Raw genomic sequence first — 23368 nt, 5'->3', positions numbered from 1 at the left:
CAGAAAATAAACGTTGTAACTACTAACAGCAAAAATAAACAAAGCACAAAGATGGGGTGCTGTTCCCTGATGGTTATGCACAAGCTATCAATAGAATCTAATTATGACAACTGTGGTTACAAAATTATTAAAAATATCTAATCATGACATATGTTCAGTTATTCTATTCTTGATGAGATGCAAATTTGTTTATGGATAACAATGGCTTCCTGTTAAATTAAGGAGGTTGATGATGGTAGGTATTTATGTCTATTCTATATTTATCAAAAGGTATTACAAAGTTTCTACAAGAAAATAGTAAACGGCATATACTTACACAACTGATGAAACTGCTTATATTATTGCTCAAAATGTTTCAGCCAGTGAAACTCTCAAGACAAACAAGCCTTTAAGTGCATTAATTTACTAGGTTGCATACAATCTGAGTGATTATGAGATCACAATGCTCTTCTAAACGTTTCGTTTCTTACAGCATCAACGAAGCACATAACATAAGACACATAAGACATAATACATGGGAAATTCACACAGGCTTAGATGTAGTGGGAGAGCTATTGTTTTTAATACAGGAAGTAGGAGGAACTAAGAACGGACTTGTGATCTTTACCCAGATGACGACCACGGAGGCACTCCAGATCCATTATCTGAGAATGATCCACATAGAGATTCACCTGAAAAAAATCAAGAAAGAGAGAAGCGTAAGCATATAAACAGAAAGCGAGAAATGATAGAGAGGAGAATGAGCAGTAGATACATTTGGACCGTAACGTTTGATGAACCACTCAGCTAACTTGGCATCAGATGCTTCAAACATAGTCTTCTCTACTCCCAAACGTCCTATGACTTTGGCGATTATGTCTGCTCGGACAGAATCTGCGTATTTGCATACATCATCTGCATCAATCATAATGGTGTCTGCCCCGGCTTCCAAACACCTTTCTGCCTTTCTTATCAAGAGATCAATGTCCTCAACAAACTCTGAAAAATAATGTTTTCTTAGTAACCATCTAAATCTGAAAACTATCAACACGGCCGGATCTAGGCACAGTCTGGTGAAAGCCTTGGCCCCAAAATTTTTAAAGGGTTTTTACATAACCATAGGCCCCTTGATTTTAAAAAAAAAAATTACTTAAAAAGAAGAAAAAAACATACTAAAGTTCTTTAAGAAATGTTTCAAGCCTCCAAAATCCGGATCCGGTCCTGACTAAGAGCACCATGTGTTTCTTACCGCTTGATCGAGGCTCCGGAACAACATAGGAACCAAACGCCCTGTTCCTCCTCCCAGGAATATCAGACTTGTTGAACTTCACAGCAAAGATTGGTTTGGCTCTAAGACCACCGTTCTTGATCATACGAACATATCGTAGAAGAGTGTCCTCCGGAACCTCAAGCGAATTTGCATTCAGCTCAATAGTGTCGAACCCCAACTGCTTACACTCCTGCAATAAGGACATAAAATGAAACTTAAGGTGATCTTCATGGCTGGATCTAAATTTTTTAAGTCATAAACATTTTTAGGTTAATCTTTTAAAATATATATATAAAATAAGTCTTTAAAATTTGAAGGCCAAAACAAATGTTTCATCCGATTCTAGGCCGGCCCTAGTCATCTTCCCAAGATAGGTTTACTTACCTCTACATACTCTTTGAAGGCTGAAGGACCACCACTACGAAGAACATGTTCAGCCCAATCACCAGTACTAACATACACATCGTGCTCATGAGCCATTTCAATGGCTTGCTTGATGAATGACTTTGGAATCAAACTGTTTGAGCCTCCCGAGAACTTTAACCCGTCAACAAACTGCCCCATGGATTCAAATATTTCCTAAACCACACGATCAAACCAACCGTAAGAGCCTAGTCAGAATCTGACGAACACTTTCTAAGGATCATTTTTATTCGTAGAAATGGTACCTGAAGAACGTTCTGGCTGAGAACGGAGTAACGAGGACCTCGCATCTCCGTTACACCGTAACGGCGTGGCTTCTCCGGACGGTCTTCGTTCTCCTCGAAGCTCTTCCATCTGTAATGACCCGCCATCTTCTCTGTTCACCTCGACGCTTCTCCGGCCGATCTTCGTTCATTCTTGAAAACGTTTAAAAGACATTATTGCCAGTCGAAGAAGAATGGAGCTGCTTCTAGAGACAGGTGCCACGTCATTACCGCAAGAACCTGTTAAACTCTTTTGCCGTTCGCCACGTGGTTAGCTATTGTCTGAAGCCTGTTTAATTGGGCCTTTCTCAGCCCATCTTAATTTAATTTATTAATATTCACAAGACCAATTAGACCATGAACATTAATAAGTTTGGGTTATATAGATTATGATTTTTCAAATAAGTGTTTTAGAGTTTTGACTTAAATCAAATTTAGAAAAATAAGACTTTATAAAAATTAATTTTTTTTACTGAAAATGTAAAATCAATCTTTCGTGAAAACCTCAAAATTGAGTTTTCTTGCTCAAATCCAAATAATTAACGACCATGTTTATATGAGTTGTCCACTAAATCCATTAAACATGGTCGTTAATTATTTGATCTTTAATGGATTCAGTTTTTAATGGACATGATCACCAGTTGTCCACAAATCAGAAATGTCCATCTATACATAGATAAATGGGCGGAGATAATCCAATTGACAACTATGGCATATGAACTGTTGTTTCCGGTCAGCTCAAAGTCTTAGGCATAGTTAAACACGATTACAATGATTTTCCGGTAATATTAGAAAACAGAGATTAACTCTGAAAGCAAATGAAAATTGGTTACTGGGAAATATTTTTTAGTGATATTTTGTAGCAATTTACTGTTGATGTGCTAGTTGCTGTATTTTCTATATGTTATTTTAACTTTAACATAAAATATTTGTGGTTGACGTATTATTAATTTAAGTTATACGCATACTTGAATACATATGAAATTCATATAAACACATTAATGATTTGGCAATTTGGCAATTTGGCAGAGTCAAATGAAAAAGAAAAGAAAGAGTGCCTTCTGAAGCAAGCGATCAGATCATAAAACAGAGAAGTTAGTTGCACACCATGATTGCTCATCGCATATTCCTCAAATGATAATAAACCTGTTTTGTAGGTTGGAAGAAAAAACCTTTTATAAAAAAAAACAATACTGCCTTCGGCTCCGTAAGATATGATATCTCGAAGAAGTTTTTATGTTTCAAAATATAAAATGTTTTGATACTTTTAAAATATTTTAATTTTATTGAAAATTGCTTAATCAATAATATTTTGCTAAATAAGTTTTTTAGGGTGTGATTGATAGTGGTTATAGGTGTTGTCCATAGACTCATTTATATTTACAACACTAAATTCACAGCAATCAATCTTTAATAAAAATTTCAAAATCACGGTTCGAAATAACTTACAGATGTACAAGTACTCTGCAGAGCAAAAAATCCATAATAATTTTTTGGAGCTTTCCATGAAATTCTAAAACAATAAAATCTAAAAATCACAACAAAAAATCTACTGATTTTTTTCTACAGCAAAATTTTTTAAACTAGCCATTACCAATTTGATCTTAAATTCTAGTACATTCAAGCAAAATATGTTATATCATATAACGGAGAGAATATTTATGATGTCATATGAGAACTGGAATTTGCAATAAATAATTCTGAGCATAATAAACAAAAGAAAGTTCTATCTATACGTGGATAATTCATTGCACATAATACAAAATCTATAATGGACTTCTGATAATGTAATACTTAAAACCTCCCACAAATTGCAAAAACATATTCTTGCATATTTCATCCCACTGAGATCAACTAAGCTTTGTTTAAAGATTGGAATCATGACTATGAATAAGTAATTACTCATTAGTCTATCTCTTATCTCTCATGGGGGTGGTGACTAAGAGCATGTACATCAAAGATATATAAGGAGTTCATGGAGTAAGTTCACACGTTTGCCAAGTAAAAAAAAATTAAAATAACTCTTCTCTCATGAGCCTGGTCCTCCTAAACTCTCTGCGGTGAACTTTTCTGTGGTGAGTTCATCACTGTTTAGTGGACCCTACAATACGTGGTGACCCACAATTGATCTGATTTTCTTTTTTTAAAATCAAACAGAAAAAAAGTTTTTAATAATAAAAAATTGAAAACTTGAACTTTAAATGAGGGTTCATTGATGTTCATGCTCTAATAATCTTTGAAAATAATAAAATAAAATAAATAAAGAGAGAGAGAAAGGCGGCACCAACCCATTTACATAAATAAAAGTAAAAGGCTTCTCATCTCTTTCAGTTACGACATTCCCCAGAATCTCTCTCCCTTTTTTTTTTTTTGGTCTAAAGTCTCTCCCCTTTTTTCTCCAAACGAAAACCTTAACGACTCTTTCTTCATCGTGAAACAGAGCAACAGAGACGTTAGACTCTTTGTCTTAATCTCTCTAAATCCTCTGCTTCAATTCCCATAAGTAAGTTTTTTTTTTTTTTTTTTTTTTTTTTTTGGTAAAATTCCCATAAGTAAGTTGACTCCATCTTTTTGTTCTTTTGATATTTCTACTGTAGTTATGATTACAATTTCCACAAACGAAAAGAGATTTTTTTTTCTTTATTTAATAATTTACTGTTTTTCACCTGAACATGATGACCATCTCTCATCCTCTATGTTTCCTTATGGTTTTGTCAGATCGATGGAAACTGGTGTAGCAGTTACGGGTCAAGAAATCGGACCCGGGTTTCATACACCCGTTAATCCTGATGGATACGTAACAATCGATGTCGAAAGTTTCTCTCATGTTATCCACAAAGACTTCTCTTCTTCGAGTCCCATAGTTACAGTAAGCTCTTTCTTTTTATTGTAGTTGGCTAGTTTATATATATATATATATATATATATATATATATTAATTTGGCTCTATTAATTTCTATTTAGAAATAATACTAGTGAAACTCAATAATTGAGTATTTTATTATGATTTAATTTTAATTATTGAATAAAATTGATTTTTCACAAGCTGCAGAGAAGTGTTTCCAGGAAAGAGTCTCTAAGAAGCAACAACGAGAGGAAACTCCATTCTAACGCAAATGGTAATGACAAAGAGACCTCATCCCCTCAGTCTCCAGTTAGAGGTAAAAATCTTCTAATCATTTATTTAATGAGAATTCGGCCAAAAAAAACTTCAACTTTACACGAATTACCAAAACAAACATGAACTTTGGGGCTGGCCAAAAAAACACCAAACTTTCATTGACTTTAGAATTAATTAACAACTAGAGATTGACCCGCACGGGCGTGCGGATGTTAATTTTTACTTTCTTATAAATCGATATTTTAATTTTATGATTAGTATTATATATTTTATATGTGTCATGATATAATTAAGTACTTTTAGATTTCTATACATCATAATCGAACCTGAATCAAATAGAGTAATGTGATTACTTTTGGTTATTTAGTTATTTTTAGTTTAATTTGAATTCAACATACCTGAATTGAATTGGTTAATATTCTTACTTTTCATACAAATATCTGTATCGGCGTGAAATACATTAGTTTTTGGATATTTGTAGGTTTGTATATATCAAGACTGAATTCATCTGGACCCGATTCGAAACACACATGAAAATTTATAATACCGAAATGAAGTCTAGTTTCAAAACTCAAAAAGCATGATAACCCAAAGATATAACTCGTAGCTGAATAGTTATCCGAATGTCCATGTCTAACCGATACATAAGTAAATAAAAATAAATTGTTAACCATTTTGAATTCTTATCACAAATAGAGTGGTTTCATTCAAATATGCCGAATTATTATAGTTAATATGTAAATAATCCTGGCAAAATATTATAGTAAATATAATTAAAGAGATAGTTAAAAAGTGAGAAAATGAATGTAAAAGATAAAATAAAAAAAATTGAAAACAAATAAGTTTTGTTTTTCATGTCACTATTATATATCATATATATGTCATCATATAATTAATCATATTTAATATGTACCATAATATAAGTAATCATATAATTAATATTATTTTATATGTACCATCATATAAATAATCACATATATTATATTTATAAACTTAATATGAAATTTAAAAACCATAATTTAAGTTGGTATTTTTAATTAAGTTATGTATTGTATTTTTCTTATATATAGTGAAAATATTTTTTTTAAATGGTTATTGGAAAATATTTTATTAATTTTTTTTACATATATATATATATATATATATATATATTTTTGAAACAATTATTTATATAAATTAATTTTAAATTATTATTGTGATTTGAATTTTGTATAGAAATAATTAAAATTGAGAAAAATGAATGTAAAAGATAAAATAAAAATTGAAAACAAATAAATTTTGTTTTGTACTTCTATAATAAATGATATTAACTTATTTAGTAAATATAATAGATGAAGGGTTAGAATTGATTAACAATAGAATAAAAATATTTTAAAAAATCAATTAAGATAAGCAAGTATTATTTTGTACTGCTATCCATGTTTCCAAACAATTCTCATTTATACTACTATCCAAGTTTCCAAACAACTCTCAAATGTACTTCAGTTTTAATAATATAGATGTTTTCGCTGACTTGCCAATTTAGCACGCCGTCAACAAATTTAACTGAAATATTTGATTTGAAATTAAAAATATGTAAACCCTTGGATTCGAACCCAGGTTGGTTGGTCAAATGGAAAGGTATTTTACCACTGGGCTACTGGCACTTTTAATGTACTTACTAACATGTTTACTTTTATTTGGTACATATTAAATATAAAAAATTCTCTAAAAACTTAATAAGATCTTTAAAATTCCAAAAAAATTAAAAAAATAAAGAAGATTTTTATAAAATTAATTTTGAAATTAAATTGAAAATAAATTTTATTTTTCTTTTTAAAAAATAAAAATTCTTCCAAAATTTTCTAAAAAATTAAAACAAACTTTAAATTCCAAAAAATTGAAAAAATAAAGAAATTTTTTATAACATAAATTTTGAAATTAAAATTGAAAATAAAATTTTATTTTTCTTTAAAAAAAATAAAAAAATATTTTTCTTTAAAAAAAATAAAAAAATCGTCCAAAATGTTCATAAAATTAATTTTGAATTAAAATTAAATATTTGTTTTTCTTTAAAAAATCAAAAAAAATCAAAAAATTCCAAAATTTTCATTTTAAAAAAAAAATCCAAATTTTTAAAAATTATAATAAAATGCAAAAGTTAAAGTTAGAATTATCAACTTTTTATGTGTGTATAATTAATTTCAACTTTTAGAAAATGTATTAAAAATTGTAAATTTTGGAAGATTTTTTATTTTTTTGAAAAGAAAAAATAAAATTTTATTTTCTATTTTAATTTCAAAATTAATTTTATAAAATTTTCTTTATTTTTTCAATTTTTTGGAATTTTAAAGATATTTTTAAGTTTTTAGAAAATTTTGGAAGAGTTTTTATTTTTTAAAAGAAAAATAAAATTTTATTTTTAATTTTAATTTCTAAATTAATTTTATAAAAATCCCTTATATATTAATTGAGGAACATTTGAAAAGATGTAACCTCAATTTTGTATTAATTAAAAGAGGCCCCAATGCATAGGTGGCATTCAATTAGGTAGTCAATTACATTCAATTAAAAAATAAGTAGGTCCACATTCGATTTTTATATGTTGTTAGATATATAAGTTGGTCAAACTATATGATATAAAGATATGATATGATATTTTCTTTCCTTAAATAAAACCTACGGAATTACCATAAATGACTAATATATATATGACAATTAATGAGTTTAATAATAAAGATTTGATAACAATGTATATCTCCTCCATCATTTTTTGTTTAATTTTATATTATTAAAATAAATTAAACAATCAAATTAGCTATAAAAATAAAATTTAGATTTTTTCGTATATGTTATATTTTGAATTTTTAAAAACGACAATAAATGACTAAAACTATTAAAATTATTATGTTAAAAATTAATGATCAATGGTTTAACATTTTTATTATAAGAAGATACACATGATTTTAAAACCATATGAGTAAAAAATATCATTTAATAATAAAATAAAATATATATATATATATATTAAACATTATATACCATAAGATTACATAAATATTTTAATATTAAAACATTCAATGAATTTTCAAGAACATTTATAAATTATAAACTTATTAAAGATTTCAGATTGAAAATTGAAAATTTTGTTATCGATGATTTAAATATTTTGTTATAAAACGATATGAACGATCATAGAACCGTATGATTATAAATTCTTATTTAATAAATAACTATACAAAATATACTATTCCTAGAAAAATAGGTTGGTCTATCTTAACTTATATTACACTTTTTATTAAACTAACTATCGAATTGATAAATAACGTACCAAAAAATGTTTTGCACTTTCCTTAAATAAAAGCTACGAAATTACCTAATATGATTAACATATATGTGAAAATTAATTATAATGAATAATAAATATTTGATAACAATTTTTGTATCTTAGTTCTTTTTTAATTTTATATTATTAAAATATATTTAAAAATCATATTAAATATATAGTAAAAACATTTATAATTTTTCTTATATGTTATATTTTGAATTTTTCAAAACGTCTATAAATTATTAGAAATTTGAAGATCCCCACTCTGAAAATTTTGTGATCAATAGATTTTTTTTTTGTCATAATAAGTTACAAATGATCATAAAATTGTATTAATATGAACTTTTATTTAATATTATAAGAAGATACACATTATTTTAAAACCATATGAGTAAAAAATATCATTTAATAATAAAACATATATATATATATATATATATATATTATACTATATACCATAAGATTACATAAATATTTTAATATTAAAACTTTCAATGAATTTTCAAAAACATTTATAAATTATAAACTTATTAAAGATTTCACATTGAAAATTTTGTTATCGAGATTTAAATATTCAGTTATAAAATGATATGAATGATCATAGAATTGTATGATTATAAATTCTCATTTAATAAATGACTATATAAAATATACTATTCTTAAAAAAATAGGTTGGTCCATCTTGACTTACATTATATTTTTTATTAAACAACTATCGAATTGATAAATAATCTACCAAAATTGTTTTTGCACTTTCCTTAATTAGAAGCTACGAAATTACCTAATATGATTAACGTATATATGAAAATTAATTATTATGAATAATAATATTTGATAACAATTTTGGTATTTTAGTTCTTTTTTTTAAATTTTATATTATTGAAAGATATTAAAAAATCACATTAAATATATAATAAAAACATTTATATTTTTTCTTATATGTTATATTTGAATTTTTCAAAACGTCTATATATTATTAGAAATTTGAATATTCCCACTATGAAAATTTTGTGATCAATAGATTATTTTTTTGTTATAATAAGTTACAAATGATCATAAAATATAACGCATATGAATTTTTATTTAATAAATATTCAAACTAAATAATATATATATATATAAACACTAATGATTTAAAGCAACAAGATTGGCTGATCAATTTAGTCGTCCAGTTGAAATCTTTCAAAAGTATGTGAAGGACTAAAATCAAAGTAAATATGGATTTAGTATAGTAGTTATATTTTACTAACCAAATACCGAAAAAAACCGAACCGAACCGAAACCAACCCGATATCCGGATTGAACACCCGTAATCCAAATGAAGCCAAACTATTGTTTCATTCTCCAAAATATAATAAAAATAATAACTTAATCCCGCGCAAGGCGCGGGTCTTATCCTAGTCTTCTTTATTTTTTAATTTTTTGAAATTTTAAAGATCTTATTAAGTTTTTAGAGAATTTTTTATATTTAATATGTACCAAATAAAAGTAAACATGTTTGTAAATACTTTGAAAGTGCCAGTAGCCCAGTGGTATAATACATTTCCATTTGACCAACCAACCTGGGTTCGAATCCAGGGTTTTACATATTTTTAATTTCAAATCGTGTAAAACGACGTCGTTTCATCTCATTTGAAAACGACGTCGTTTCACTTAACGTCAACAATAAACGACGTCAAATATTTCTGTTAAATTTGTTGATGGCGTGCTAAATTGGCAAGTCAGCGAAAACATTGTTAATTAATTCTAAAGTCAATGAAAGTTTGGTGTTTTTTTGGCCAGTCCCAAAGTTCATGTTTGTTTTGTCAATTCGTGTAAAGTTGAGGTTTTTTTTGGCCGAATTCTCTTTATTTAATATATATGTCGCATTTTCTTGATAAAAAGTACTATATATCACATTCTATATACATCATTTCATTTAATACATGATACGTCGATTAGTTTTCAAATAAAGTATGCATTAAACGAACGTTTCATTACATGTATATGGACAAATGCATTTTCCTAGAGCCAAATGGTACAATTTGTTTCTTTCTTGATTCTTTTGTTACCATCTGATAGAAGTATATTACTTAATAGTATCAAATGGACCTAGCAGATTCTTATAATATACTTATTTGGGGCTATCTGCGACTGTTAATAATGTTTAAAAGATTTTAAATTTGACAAAAACAATGTGCGGGAGTTTTGGGATGGAAATAAATATATCTTGGCCTAATGATAATACAATTCGAGTTATATTGTTTTGTGTGGTTAGATATTTTCCTGGGAAATGTCAATCTTTATGAAATACTTTTTGATACTTTTATAAATTTTAATCTAGTGCAAAAGGTTCGGTTTGCCTAATCTAACATAAAGTTAAATATTAATCCACTGGTTATTTTCCTCTTTAAGGTGTAAGATTACAAAATGTTAGGTGTAATAACGTGACCAACCCATCCGTTTTCGGCTGTAGACCGTAACTAAGTTTTATCTTTAAAATTAAAAAAATAAGTTCACCACTTATCCTTTTTGTTTAAAAACATTTTTGATACATCTTAGTAACTTTTTCTATAACTAATAAGATCAACTAATAGGAAACACCCTAGTGTTTTACTTTATTACGATTTCTCAATTTGAATATTTATATGCGTTAGCTATTATTACATAGCTTTATGCAGACCAGAACACAAACCGTAGCTTTATTTTTAAAAAAATTTATTCTCCTGCGCCGCATGCTCACTCATACTATTATTAAACTCGGCATACAATGAATACGTTATGATTCAGTTTATTTGGTTATATCAAATAAAGAAAAAAACAATTATTCATTGTTATTAATTAAAGCTTGTTTTATGGCATTTGATGAGTTGTAGGGTCATGCACGCCGGAAAAGGCAAGCACTGTGAGGCCCATAGATCATGTAGGCACGGACACAACCGCAGCCACCATTGTTTCAGCCTCACCGCTTCATCAGATCACTGTTACTACGACTTCAGCCACCGGCCGAAATATGATCTCCGAGCAAAATAGAGAAAGAAGATTTGGATTTGCAAGGAAGTCGAGTTTTAAACGTTCTCGCACTTCTTGGATGCTTGATCCGAAGAAAATCCTTATCTTCTTTGCAACTTTGTAAGCAATTTATCACTTCCTTCTTCAATATAATTTATTTAATTAATTAATTTAAAAGATATACTCCCTCCGTTTTTTAATATAAGTTGTTTTAAAGCTATGCACATAGATTAAGAAAATCATTAATTTCTTATATTTTCGAAACAAAAACATCATTAATTATTTACCTAACCACAATTTAACCAATAGAAAATAGAAGATATATTATCATTGGTCAGACAACATTAATTATTAATAAATATTACATAGAAAACCGAAAACGACATATAATTTAGAACAAACAAAATTCCTCTAAAACGACTTATATTGAAAAACGGAGGGAATATTAATTTATGGAATACAAAATGTATAACTCAAATTGCAAACTTCTATAATTACCTAGTAGTAATTGAGGTTAGGCATTTATCTAAATGTAACTGGCTGAGATCATTTAATACATATAAATCTATTAAAACTATGAGTCGTGTACGGCACGCTACTGAAAATCGAAGTATCTATCACAAGTTAATATTTAATAAGTATAATTGTTGTTCAAAAAAGTTTCAATCTTTGTGACAGGTCTAGCATGGGATCGATCTTGTTAATCATATTCACTCTCTCGATCAGCAAGTCTAATCCCGGAGATATGGGCTAAGACTAATATTAACAACATATGAAGAGGATATAGACCGACTTCAGCTTGTGGCTATAGTACATACCACATTCTCACCGACCTACATCTGAAGAGATGAATCAGAAGAACATTGCAAAACAAAGAGCGTAGGGCTGTGATAATAGTTATTTTGTATATTTTTTATTAGTAAAAATGGAAAAGGAGTATATTTAGATAGAGAAAGTGGGCAGTGGGCACGCACGAGATCATATGAATGTTGGAAAAGAAAGCTTTAAGACGAGAGTTTTTGATCAAAAAAAAAAAAAAGACAAGAGTTTATGACTGTTGTGACAGAGACAGAGAGACCCGACACAGAATCTTCTCTTCTGTTCCTTTAATTCCTTTTCTCTGTTTATTCATACTCACTTGGTCTGATTTGTGTTTTTCATTTGGTGTATTTCTTTATGTACATATATATATATCAAAATTTTCCATTGGGTTTTATTTTTCTTTCAGTTATTACTTTTTGAAATACAATTCAGACTTTAGGTATATATGGACCATCTTACCAGATAGAACCTACACAAGCGTGGAGCATTTATAAGTCACCACATGCTATTCACCTAAGCTACTACCATATTTAGATGTCTTCAAGTATTCGGATCATAAAGTAACATCTCCCTTTCATAAACCAAATTGCAAGAATACAACATATTCTGAATTGTGTTGATAACAACCAAAGTTGTAACGTGGTTTTTAGAAAGTTTCATGTTGAAGCGTCCTCAAAGAAGTCCAAACACCTATAGAAGTTGTGAATAAGACTGGTCCTGAAATTTCAAGGAGTGAAAGGTCTGGGAAAAAGTCAAATTCTATAGCTCATTACTCGAACAGTGACTCCAATAAATTAATCTATTATAGAGGACAAAATGTCAACAAACTTTAGCGAGAGTACCAAGATCAAACTCAACTTCCAATTCCAAAGGAAATTTTACTAGCATGGTCATGAATCAACTTATAATTATTGAGTTACCTGAGGAATTGTCAATGAAAGACTACTACAGTGTAATAGCTGTAAAAACCACTTCCGAGTTAGAGTTCAATCCTTACCATCTGAAAGTATGTACTTTTTGTAGATTGAGAAGAGAAAGGATGCATTCATAGCATTGGAAGGCCCAATCAAATACCCCATCATATTATATGTTTTCCTTTTTTTTCTTTCATTTAAATAGAACTAAATAGACAATCCAGCAAAAGATAAGAGAGGGAACTTAACTTCGAAGAATCAGAATCATAGATGATTTAGTGAAGGTTCTAATATATAATTTTTTATAAAAAAATTAGAAACTTATATATATGTAATTTTCTTTAAAATATTTAGGGATATGGACCAATGTTTCAATTGGTTATACATATGACTGGCTATGGTTGTAATGTAGGCTTTAAAGTATGAAATAGGGTTTATTAGTACACAGTCACTTAGGATCTGAATGTTTATAAATCGCACATCACTGCATCACAATTAATAATAACAAAAAAAATTAGATATATATATATATATATATATGTATATACATATGTGTTGGTTACTGTTAGAATGTATCATTGGTCAAACCACACATAAATTCTGTCGACGATCGACACTTATCAAACTACATTAGTACTCGTATAACTAATATGCATATCTAAGCATTTACTGTTTCATCATGTTAGATAAGATATATTACATATCACTGAATGTAAAGGTAGTGACTATAATAAATATAAGTAATACAAACATTATGTATATATAAATTTAACAAACAAAAAAACTTATATACAACATTAACAAACAAAAACATGATATATATGAAAACAAAAAATTCACTCAGTTCTCTCTTACTTGGGCTTGCATATGTACATATATATCTTATGGAGTTTAGCTTTGGCCCAGTAAAATGGTCACTTAAGAATGTACTACTGTGCCTTACTTCATAAACTACAGTTTTATTTATAATTCGCCCACATTAATTCAATAGCATTTAGAGATGCGAGGCATCGCCGGATCATTGGCCAAATCGGATTCTCTTAGCAAGCTCAAGCTCTTCCTTACTCAACTCAGAGTACTCACTCTCCAAAGTCCAAACTCGATCCAAGACAAATAATCTTGGCTCTAGCCTCCCTTATCCCTTGCAACTCGACCGGATTAATCATCAGACCAAAAACCTTTCTTCAATCGATCTTGAACAGAGTCTTGGGAAGTTCCACACCGTTCGAGATCGGTACGTTAGAAACTTAGTAAACCTTTTAAGCTAAGTATGGAGCATGGTGTCTTCCCTGTCCTTGAGACACCTACAAGAACAATGTCTGCCTTTTCAAGATTGTTGGGCAAGTTACCGTCGTGTTTTATCGTGAATTCATTGCTTCGATTCTTTTGAATTAGTCTCTTGAGAAATTAGTTTGTAACGCCATCGGAAGGATTAGCTCCTAAGTGAGAGGAGACTGCGTCTGTGATTGGTCCTAGGATGTCTAGTGAAAGGATACTCTATAGCTTGCAAGCTCTCATGGCTGCTTCCACTATTGATGGATCAGTTTTTGTGTAAATATGTATTTTTAAAACTGTATATTCGATATATATGAATTTTTCTTTAATGTCGGATTAATGTTTATTACAAATAAGCTTAGGTTTTTAATAGATTTTTATCGAATTAAGATAATCAATTTATCTATAAAATAATAATTACTCAGAAAAATCAACAAAATAATGATAATGAAAAATAAGGAGTAATTAAAAACGATAAACTACAATAAATCATAAACATCTAAAAGTAAATTAAAAACTGAGTGTATAAATCAGTAGAGATGATTAACGAACCTAGGGAGGCCAACTTTAAAACCAAGTTTCTTAACATCTTCTTGAACTTGTTGTCTGAATTCTCTGAAGCTGAAATTTCTATAAGTAGGACAATCACCTGAACACTCTATAACGGCGTCGTATGATGGACATAGAAAATACGCCGTTGAGAATCTCTCCACCGTTGGATTCGTCATCACACGATGCTCCACACTTTTGTACATGCCATTGCTCCATGCCTACCAAAATCATAAACAGTAATCAAACGTGATTAAAAGAACTCTTAAAGCATTGAACCATAATGTAACCAAACGTGATTAAGAACTCTTAAAGCTTAGTTACCTGAAATAAGTCACCGATATTGATAATGAGAGCACGAGGGTTAGGTTTAACGGCGATCCATCTATTGTCTTTAATGAGTTGGAGTCCTCCGACTTGGTCTTGATACAAGATTGTGAGGAAATCACTGTCCGTGTGAGGCATTAAACCGTACACCTCTGATGGTTTTGGACAAGGTGGATAACGGTTCATCCTTAGATAACATGTGTTTCTAACACATTTTTCTTTAAAGAAATTTGATTTTCTTCCTGATTTCTCTGCAAGAACCTCTGCCAAAGTATAAGCTAGAGCCTCCGATTCCGAAGCAAATTTCTCCATTGTTGATCTGTGATATAAAAATACAACATTATGACATGATCCATATTATAATTAAGGCGAATTATATATATATATATATATTAGAGTCATAAAAATATGTTTAATTTTGTGGAATATTTCGAAATGGAAAATCATAAAAGTGTAAGATTTTCGAAAACCATGTATTGTTACTTTGTTTACCACAGAATTGTTAAAGGATAAAAAGACTAAGACTGAAAAACTATGAACTGAAATTATAATAAGAAAATATTTATATGAATTTATCACTAAATATTTGTCCCTAAATAATTAACATTAATATAATACTCCCTCTGTTCCTAAAAGATGTATGTTCTGGAAAAAAAATTTGTTTCAAAAAGATACATTTTTTACCTTTTCAATGTACGATTTTATGAAAAATTGTAAATTTCAAAAAAATTAATGGTGTTTATTGAATTTCTATTGGCTAAAATTTATGAAAAATTGTTATTCACAAAAAACAATGCATAATTAATGAGTTTTCTTAATATATGTGGAAAGTCTAGAATATGCATCTTTTAAAAACAGATGGAGTATATATTTATCACATAAAACATTTCAAAGTTTATTTGTACATATATATTCTCATACAAAAAAAAAAATTAAGAAACTACATACATCTTTAGAACATATATAAATATAATAAATTCTATGATATATTTAAATCAAAATAAAATGTCAACAAACTTTCCTATTTACAAAAAAAAAAAAAAAAATATTTTTGAAAACAAAATCCGCTTCTACAAAGACCCAAAATCTAGTTTTCTATTCAAACAAAGTATGACAAGTAGTCATAGATGTATAATTTAATTTGTTTTTGCATATGAAATAAAATGAGTTGATGTTTACAAAAATAATTCCGAGTTGCTAGTGCAGCAAAATAGCAGGCCATTTTTTAAAATAAGCAATGTTAGCACATGTTACAGAATTTGAAGTTGATGAAATTCGTAGGCATACGAGGAGTCAAAGAATAGAAACCAACATATATACCTAGCTAGGGCGTAATTACTTAACCATGCTAAGATTGCGTATATATTTCTTTTATCTTTTAAAAAGTACTAATATTTATCTATACATTGTATTTCACATGCCAACTTGCTATATAGAAAGACTTATTCTTGGGTTCACCCCCTAGGGTGAACCTCTAGGTTCACCAACCAATAGAATTGTGTTATTTCATATTTGAAATTTTTTAAAAAAGGAAACAAAATATTTTCTCAAGCTATAAGTTATATTATATTTTTAAAATAAAAAGGTAAAAATAAATAAATTAAAAAAGTAGTAATTAAAAAAGACTTATTTAGTGTTTTGTTGACAACATTAAAAAAAAAAATTTTAATTCTTTTTTCTGTAACTATTATTTTTTTTACTTTTTTATTTTAAAAACATAATATAATTTGAGAATATTTTGTTTCCTTTTTTAAAAGATATCGAATTTGAAATAATGAAATCCTATTGGTTGGTGAACCTAGAGGTTCACCCTAGGGGGTGAATCCAAGAATGACTCATTAAAAAAATATATTTTTAACGTCCTCAGCAAAATACTAAACCCTAAATCCTAATCCCTAATCCCTAAACTCTAAATCCTAAACCCTTAGGTAAACCCTAAACCCTTGGATAAATCTTAAACTCCAAATTAAAAACACTAAACACTCAAGGGTTTAGGGTTTAGGGTTTTAGGATTTAGTGTTTTTGATTTAGAGTATGAATTATCCAAGGGTTTAAAATTTGCCCAAGGGTTTATAGGGTTTATGATTTAGGGTTTAGGGATTAGGATTTAGGGTTTAGTGCTTTGCTGACGACGATAAAAATATTATTTTTTTTTAAATTCGTTTTTCTCTAACTATTTTTTTTTTAATTTTTTTAACCTTTTTTATTTTTAAAATATAATATATTTTGATAATATTTTGTTTCTTTTTCTAAAAGATATCAAATTTGAAATAATGAAATTCTACTGGTTGGTGAACCTAGAGATTCACCCTAGGGGGTGAACCCAAGAATAACTCAGAAAGAAATTAGACATATAAAAATAGTACTAAAATGAGAGAACATAGAAACGCATGAGAGATGAAGAATAAATCTTTGACCGAATGCCCAACAACTTTATTTTTCTAGGATTTTATTTTGTTAATGCGCACCAAACAATACTAATTAAATATAAATGACAACACTCTATTATATGCTTCAAAAATATTGAATTAAATTTGGGTTTGTCTCCCATGTTCCGAATATTTGACTATTTAATATATTTTTCTCTGAAGATTATGTTACTAATAGTCAAACACTTACATTAATCAAACATTTTATCACATGTAGTCATTATCAATCCAAGAAACACTAGCTAGTCTCTAGCTGCTGTTGTGTAATTAGAAGCTAACTATAAAATTTAAAGTTATTAACAGATTAAGTGTAAGTGTAATTTTATTTCCATAAATAATTTTGACATTGTTCAAAGTAAGTAAATTATTTATCGAAAATTTGTATCAGTAAGAATATCTGTGTACCTGAGGGTAGTGAAATCCTTGTTGTCAGAAATATCTGTCATGGGAACATGAAATGCTTCCGACCAAGAAAGCTGCCGGAGACAAGTGGCTGACGGCGTTCCCCACCGGTAACTCCCGGCGGAGAACCTCTCCGACTTACTTTTCTTGTCAAAGGGTTCTCTAAATACCCTAATTTGCTCTTGTCTCATCTTCTCCAACACATCCATTGATATTCCATGGTTTATCACTTGGAAAAATCCCCACTCCCTCGAGGCTCTAGCAATCTCTTCCTTACATATCTCCCTCTCCTTCTCGGCTCCATCGATTAGTCGGCTGACGTCAATCAGTGGAAGCTCCACCTCTTCGACGACAGCCGTGATAGAGAAGCTAAAGGGTATTTGGGGAACATTGTTTTCTGTATTTGTGATCTGTTTAAACAAAAGGTTTTTGTATATTTCGTTGAATGGTGGATCCATGAGTATCAACCAAGAGAGATCTATCAAGAAGAGGGAAGTTAGAGAGGATAATGGAAAGTGAACGTTATCAAAATATGTGTTGTGGTGAGACACAATCCTTATATTTATATACACGTCCACCTATATGCATATATTGTATGTATAAGTGCAATTTGTTCATATTTTTATTTTAGTATAAGAATTTTAAAAGAAAATAAATATGGTTTGCCGCCCATTGACCTTAATTACTTAACATGAGTTGTTTGTTAATGAGTAGACAGACAATAAGATAATTACTATAGTAAGCACATCCTTTTGCTACGTACGTCTAGATGAGTATGAGGAATTTTGGTAGCAGTTAATTTATATTTGGAATTTTTATACTCATCAAAGTAAAAAATTACTTTTGAGACTGAAATTGTTCTGTCATATATTGATATGAGATGGATAGTTTGATAGCAATTAAAGGAAAATCTTAGGAAAATATTTAGGATATGGCATTGGTAATGTCTGTATTTGTATAACATATGGTGGACAAGATACGATAATGGAGATCAATAAATTTGATATTATTAGATTAAATTAAGTTGGACTGTCTTGAAGAACATGATGTTGTTTCACATTCAAAGGTTTGAATATTTGATTGTCTGGACACCGTCTTTGGTTTCTCATGTTTTTCACTTCCTTCTATATATGTTGTACTGTTGGTTTTTTATTTCTTTTCTTCTTCTTCAAATCTTTCTTTATTGTTTTAGCATAATCAATTATTAATCAAAAGATTAATCAGTAAGTTCCGCTTCATTGGATAAGACTAACTAATTGAAAACATTATTATGCACTATTTAATATTTGCATTAATCTAGAATCTGTAGTTTAAACCATCAGCCGCCCCGAAACTTATGGAAGCTAGAGAAGCTTGGGGACCAAGTGAAAAAGGAAGACGACTATTACTTTGCTTTCTAGCTATATGGCATTGGTAACGGTTACACATTTAATTATCTACAGTATATTCCTTTTAACAGATCTAATTAATTTATTTATTGTAATTATTATTTTGTACGTTCCCAACGATAATATAAATTTTCTATCTGTTTTTCATCCCCCATCCTGGGGTTCGACACACTTTTAGGAACCAACCTCTTCCCCTTCACGAAATCAGAGTATCTAAAGTTAGTCAAAAGTTGTAGACAGTTGTTACTTAGTCAAAAAGGTCAAAATTTATAATTTTGTGAGAAATATTTGTTGATCATTTGTGAGATAAAAGTAGATCAATATCAATTACTAACCCAAAATTATTATCTTTAAAGGATGCAATGTAATTTTAAACAGTAAATGTTTAATTTTATAATAATAATAATTTACAAAAATTGTAAAATTAAGATAATTCAGCAATTTGTTGTTTTTATAAATAATACATTGGAGAACAAAACTCTTTTATATTTTCCAATTCGTCTACTTGAGAATGAGAACCTGTCAGAAGCAACACAATTTGAATGCATATTCACTTGCTTACTTTCAGTGCATAAATTAACTTCTCGAGTTCTCCCACAATACGTGTGTGTGTATATAAGTATATATGGTAGTTTAAAAAAAATAAAAAATATAAGTATATATGGTCATTCAGTTATTCTTTTATATATTATAGTTATCATCCAATAACTTCTCCACATCGTTTTATTTCTTCTACTTTCTCCGTTTCATATTAAGTGTTATTGAAGAGAATTTTTTTCGTTACAAAATAAGTGTCATTTTCGATTTTTAATGCAAAATTTATTAGTTTTATTTAATAATTTATTTTTCTGTTGGTTGAAATATAGTTAGGTGTATTGATAATTATGTTTTTATATAAGAAATATACAAAATTAATTGTTTCTTTAATTCGTCTGCACAAATCCAAAATGACATTTAATATGAAACAAGGGAGTATCATAGTTCTCACATAACATTTTCTATTTTTGTAATTTGTGGTTAAGCATGATAAAATAAAGGTTTTACACAATTGGTTGCTAGCTTGCATCCATTAAAAGGCAAAAGGAGGCGCGGCTGTGGGATTTACCGACCCTTTTTTTCCTGCTTATTTTTCGGCTGCTTTTATTTATTATCCATACACGTGGATAAGTGAAGAAAAATAGCAATTCAAGAAAGTGGTGATTAAGTAAAGCCTAGGAAGGAACTTTGCTGACACCACATATCATTTTCAGCTATAATTGCTTCATGACTTTAGTTTTAGCGGTTTATCCTAGTCCTACAGTATTTGTTTATGGACTATATAACAGTATATATGACGTACAGAGTTACGCCACAGACACTATTTTTTAGTTGACTAAATATCTATTGTATACTGGTAAGACTTGAGATGTCCTAAACGAGTGAGCAAACAATAAAAATAGGATTATTCCCTTATGTCATATTACTACTGATTATCAAGATTCGGACATGTTTTTCGTTGGAAAAATCCCTACATAGCTCAAACAAAATCAGAAAATATCACACAATGAGAAAAATCTTCAAAACAACATTAATTAAAAAGTTTAATTAATGATTAAATTATTCAAAACCCTAAATCCATACTCTAATCCCATCTCAGAAACACTAAACCATCGAAACTAGATCTCCGGTTGTTGAAGAAGTAGAACATGGACAAGTAAACTAAAGGTTTCACAATTGTATTCAAGTGGTTCGCTGAATGTTTGACCAAAAATATATATCAAATGCTGATCCCACTTTTTCCCAGTATGTAGTTTATCTATCCAAAGAACGATCTTAACGCTAACATCCCTTACACAAAGGAGCAACCAAAAAAGAGATATACCATATAAAGCTATAATTTTCTAAAAAAATTGCAAACTCTCATGAATGTAAATTTGATATTTGTGTACCTTTAAAACCTACAAACAGGTCTAGTCGTGTATGTGTATTGTCTCATCGTTCACCTGACCTTCGTAAGAGTTGCTAAAAAGCTCATGCAACTAATAATATTAGAAAATGTAGAGATTGTAGTCTTGCTTCAAAAAAATTTTAATGAAGACTCCTAGGTTTTCATTCTATCAGAGTCTAGAGAACCATATCTTCCAATTAATACTGTCGACCTACACTAGGAGTTACTAGGTTATAATTGTCTTGAGAATTGGAGTAGTACTGTTGATTTCCAACCCCGTTTTCTTTTCACATCTCGCCATGATCCAAATGATGCGTCAATCACATCTCGCTCACAAATAATTACTAAAACGATCGGAAACCGTGAAAACATTTTCTTTTATGAAACTGAAATAATAACATAATTCATCAGTGACACGATGTCGACCATGACTTTGATCGTGCATCAGTTTAATTTTGAGTATGATTGGATGGTACATTTACTCTCGGTTCCACCAAATTGCATCCAATCAGATGGAAAGATAAAAACTAAAATTTACTCTCTTTTTCGCTAATATCTCTTCTCTCTCTTACTTTATTACAAATACTATCCCTCTTCCTTATTCAAACGTAATTGGGAGTAACATTAATATTTCATTTTTTTTTCCACTCAATTACTCTATGTTATGCTATTTGTTTTACTCTACATTTTACCAATCAGACTCTTTGTGGTACAAGTGAATGACAAATATGGAGGTGGTTTCTGGTCCCGGATTGGTCAAGCAAACTATAGACAATAAAATTAGAAAATAAAAACAAAGCACGTTATGATTAGAACTAGGTCCAACAGACTAACCGTTACCCTGAAGCCTTTGTCGGCTTATACGTGGCGACTACCTTAAGCACATGCATTTATTTTCCATCAAACAGTTGCACAGAGCAATCAGTCAATGACAACTGTTATTTTGCTGCTAGAAAGAAAAGTCTTCTTGGTACTTGTGCAACAAAATGATCAATCAGATGGTTAACCTCTGCTTATGTTGACTTCCAGAATAAGTTCAACGTTCGAGACCACGTGCCAATATACAGCTTTAATGTTCTCTATCATTTGTCCCAAAAAAAAAGTTCTCTGCCATTAAATATTAAATACTCTTTACTTAATCAAAATGGAAAATCTCCCAAAAAAAATCTAAAAAATGTCTTTTAGAAACACACAAACATGAAAATAACAAAAAGAAATTAGATTAAAGAAGTAGATGACAATTATATCTTTACTCTATAAGTATTAAATTTAAATAAAATTTAAATAAATAATTAAAGATATATTCATTTTCGAAATTTTATTTAGAAATCTAAAAATTTTATTTAGAGATCTAAAAATTATTTTTGAAAATATTTTTAAACTTATTATTTTAACTTTGGAAATTATTCTTATGATAAAACAGTTTAGTACTATCCTAAGATATTTTACTAATCAAAATGCATAGAGAATATAAAAATGTATATTTCTAAAACATTAATCTTTCAACCGATAGAGTATATATTATTGATCTTTCTCTTGAGACGATGCTCTATTCCTCCTATACTGAATCAGAACAGAACATAGCATTGTTTTGACAAAAGAATCTTGATGTTAAGATCCGGTCTGAAACATTTATTTATGACCATGATCGATTTTTTTGTATTTATATTTGTTTTTCACTCCTTGTCGGTTCAATCAATCAGACGGCTGATTTCAATCACCTGAAGATTCACCTCTTTTACAACATCCGTGATAGGGTAGCTTAAATGGTATTTCAATTGGTAACATTGTTTTCTGTGTTCTATGATCTTGTATATAGTTCACATTCAATACAAAACTGCAAATTCAGAGCAGAGAGCTTCTAACAGTTTGCATCAATTCCGAGATAATGCTTTTGCTATTCTTGTAGGACAAGTAAATGGAAGGTGAAAGAGTCTCGTCGTAAGACTTGAATAAACGTTCATAGATATGTCATACAGAC

General features: G+C 29.1%; 4 protein-coding genes across 7 annotated transcripts in view; 1 reads left to right on the top strand and 3 right to left on the bottom strand.

Annotated features, from left to right (window-relative positions):
• Positions 1–23368, bottom strand: part of LOC103861069 (potassium transporter 9) — a 645946-nt gene that overhangs the window by 325216 nt on the left and 297362 nt on the right. The gene's annotated exons all lie outside the window — the stretch shown is intronic.
• On the bottom strand, positions 322–2167 carry LOC103861224 (protein HEAT-STRESS-ASSOCIATED 32). Its single transcript, XM_009138936.3, has 5 exons — positions 1918–2167; positions 1634–1828; positions 1229–1439; positions 755–978; positions 322–671 (listed from the first exon to the last, which is right to left on the bottom strand). Exons 1-5 carry the CDS (start codon positions 2041–2043, stop codon positions 561–563), a joined length of 867 nt encoding a protein of 288 aa, XP_009137184.1. The 5' UTR covers positions 2044–2167; the 3' UTR covers positions 322–560.
• Positions 2404–12570, top strand: LOC103861223. 4 transcript variants are annotated; one of them, XM_033286863.1, is made up of 5 exons: positions 2404–4428; positions 4478–4804; positions 4988–5096; positions 11219–11474; positions 12033–12570. In XM_033286863.1, exons 2-5 carry the CDS (start codon positions 4535–4537, stop codon positions 12106–12108), a joined length of 711 nt encoding a protein of 236 aa, XP_033142754.1. In that variant the 5' UTR covers positions 2404–4428; positions 4478–4534; the 3' UTR covers positions 12109–12570. The 4 variants fall into 4 exon arrangements, with proteins under 4 accessions (XP_033142754.1, XP_033142753.1, XP_009137183.1 ...); XM_033286862.1 differs by having other exon boundaries at positions 4982–5096; XM_009138935.3 differs by having other exon boundaries at positions 2404–4438; positions 4654–4804.
• On the bottom strand, positions 14764–23067 carry LOC103861222 (gibberellin 2-beta-dioxygenase 8). The gene is made up of 3 exons (XM_009138933.2): positions 18076–23067; positions 15239–15560; positions 14764–15135 (listed from the first exon to the last, which is right to left on the bottom strand). Exons 1-3 carry the CDS (start codon positions 18528–18530, stop codon positions 14896–14898), a joined length of 1017 nt encoding a protein of 338 aa, XP_009137181.2. The 5' UTR covers positions 18531–23067; the 3' UTR covers positions 14764–14895.

The sequence above is a fragment of the Brassica rapa genome, chromosome A03 (genome assembly GCF_000309985.2).
Source record: "Brassica rapa cultivar Chiifu-401-42 chromosome A03, CAAS_Brap_v3.01, whole genome shotgun sequence".
Classification (NCBI taxonomy): Eukaryota; Viridiplantae; Streptophyta; class Magnoliopsida; order Brassicales; family Brassicaceae; genus Brassica; species Brassica rapa.
Note: the sequence above shows the minus strand (reverse complement) of the source record. Positions and strands in the feature narration are given on the sequence as shown.

Bases quoted from the DNA above. Each gene is read 5' to 3' on its own strand.
- LOC103861222 (XM_009138933.2), bottom strand. From the start codon at position 18,530: ATGGATCCACCATTCAACGAAATATACAAAAACCTTTTGTTTAAACAG. The intron at 15,561-18,075 runs GTACACAGATAT...TTTATATCACAG, and splicing joins AAGGATTTCACTACCCTCAG to ATCAACAATGGAGAAATTTG. The intron at 15,136-15,238 runs GTAACTAAGCTT...TGATTTTGGTAG, and splicing joins ATATCGGTGACTTATTTCAG to GCATGGAGCAATGGCATGTA.
- LOC103861224 (XM_009138936.3), bottom strand. From the start codon at position 2,043: ATGGCGGGTCATTACAGATGGAAGAGCTTCGAGGAGAACGAAGACCGT. The intron at 979-1,228 runs GTAAGAAACACA...ATTATTTTTCAG, and splicing joins TCCGGAGCCTCGATCAAGCG to AGTTTGTTGAGGACATTGAT. The intron at 672-754 runs GTATCTACTGCT...GATTTTTTTCAG, and splicing joins TCAAACGTTACGGTCCAAAT to GTGAATCTCTATGTGGATCA.
- LOC103861223 (XM_033286862.1), top strand. From the start codon at position 4,535: ATGATTACAATTTCCACAAACGAAAAGAGATTTTTTTTTCTTTATTTA. The intron at 4,805-4,981 runs GTAAGCTCTTTC...ATTTTTCACAAG, and splicing joins CTTCGAGTCCCATAGTTACA to CTGCAGAGAAGTGTTTCCAG. The intron at 11,475-12,032 runs GTAAGCAATTTA...TCTTTGTGACAG, and splicing joins CTTATCTTCTTTGCAACTTT to GTCTAGCATGGGATCGATCT.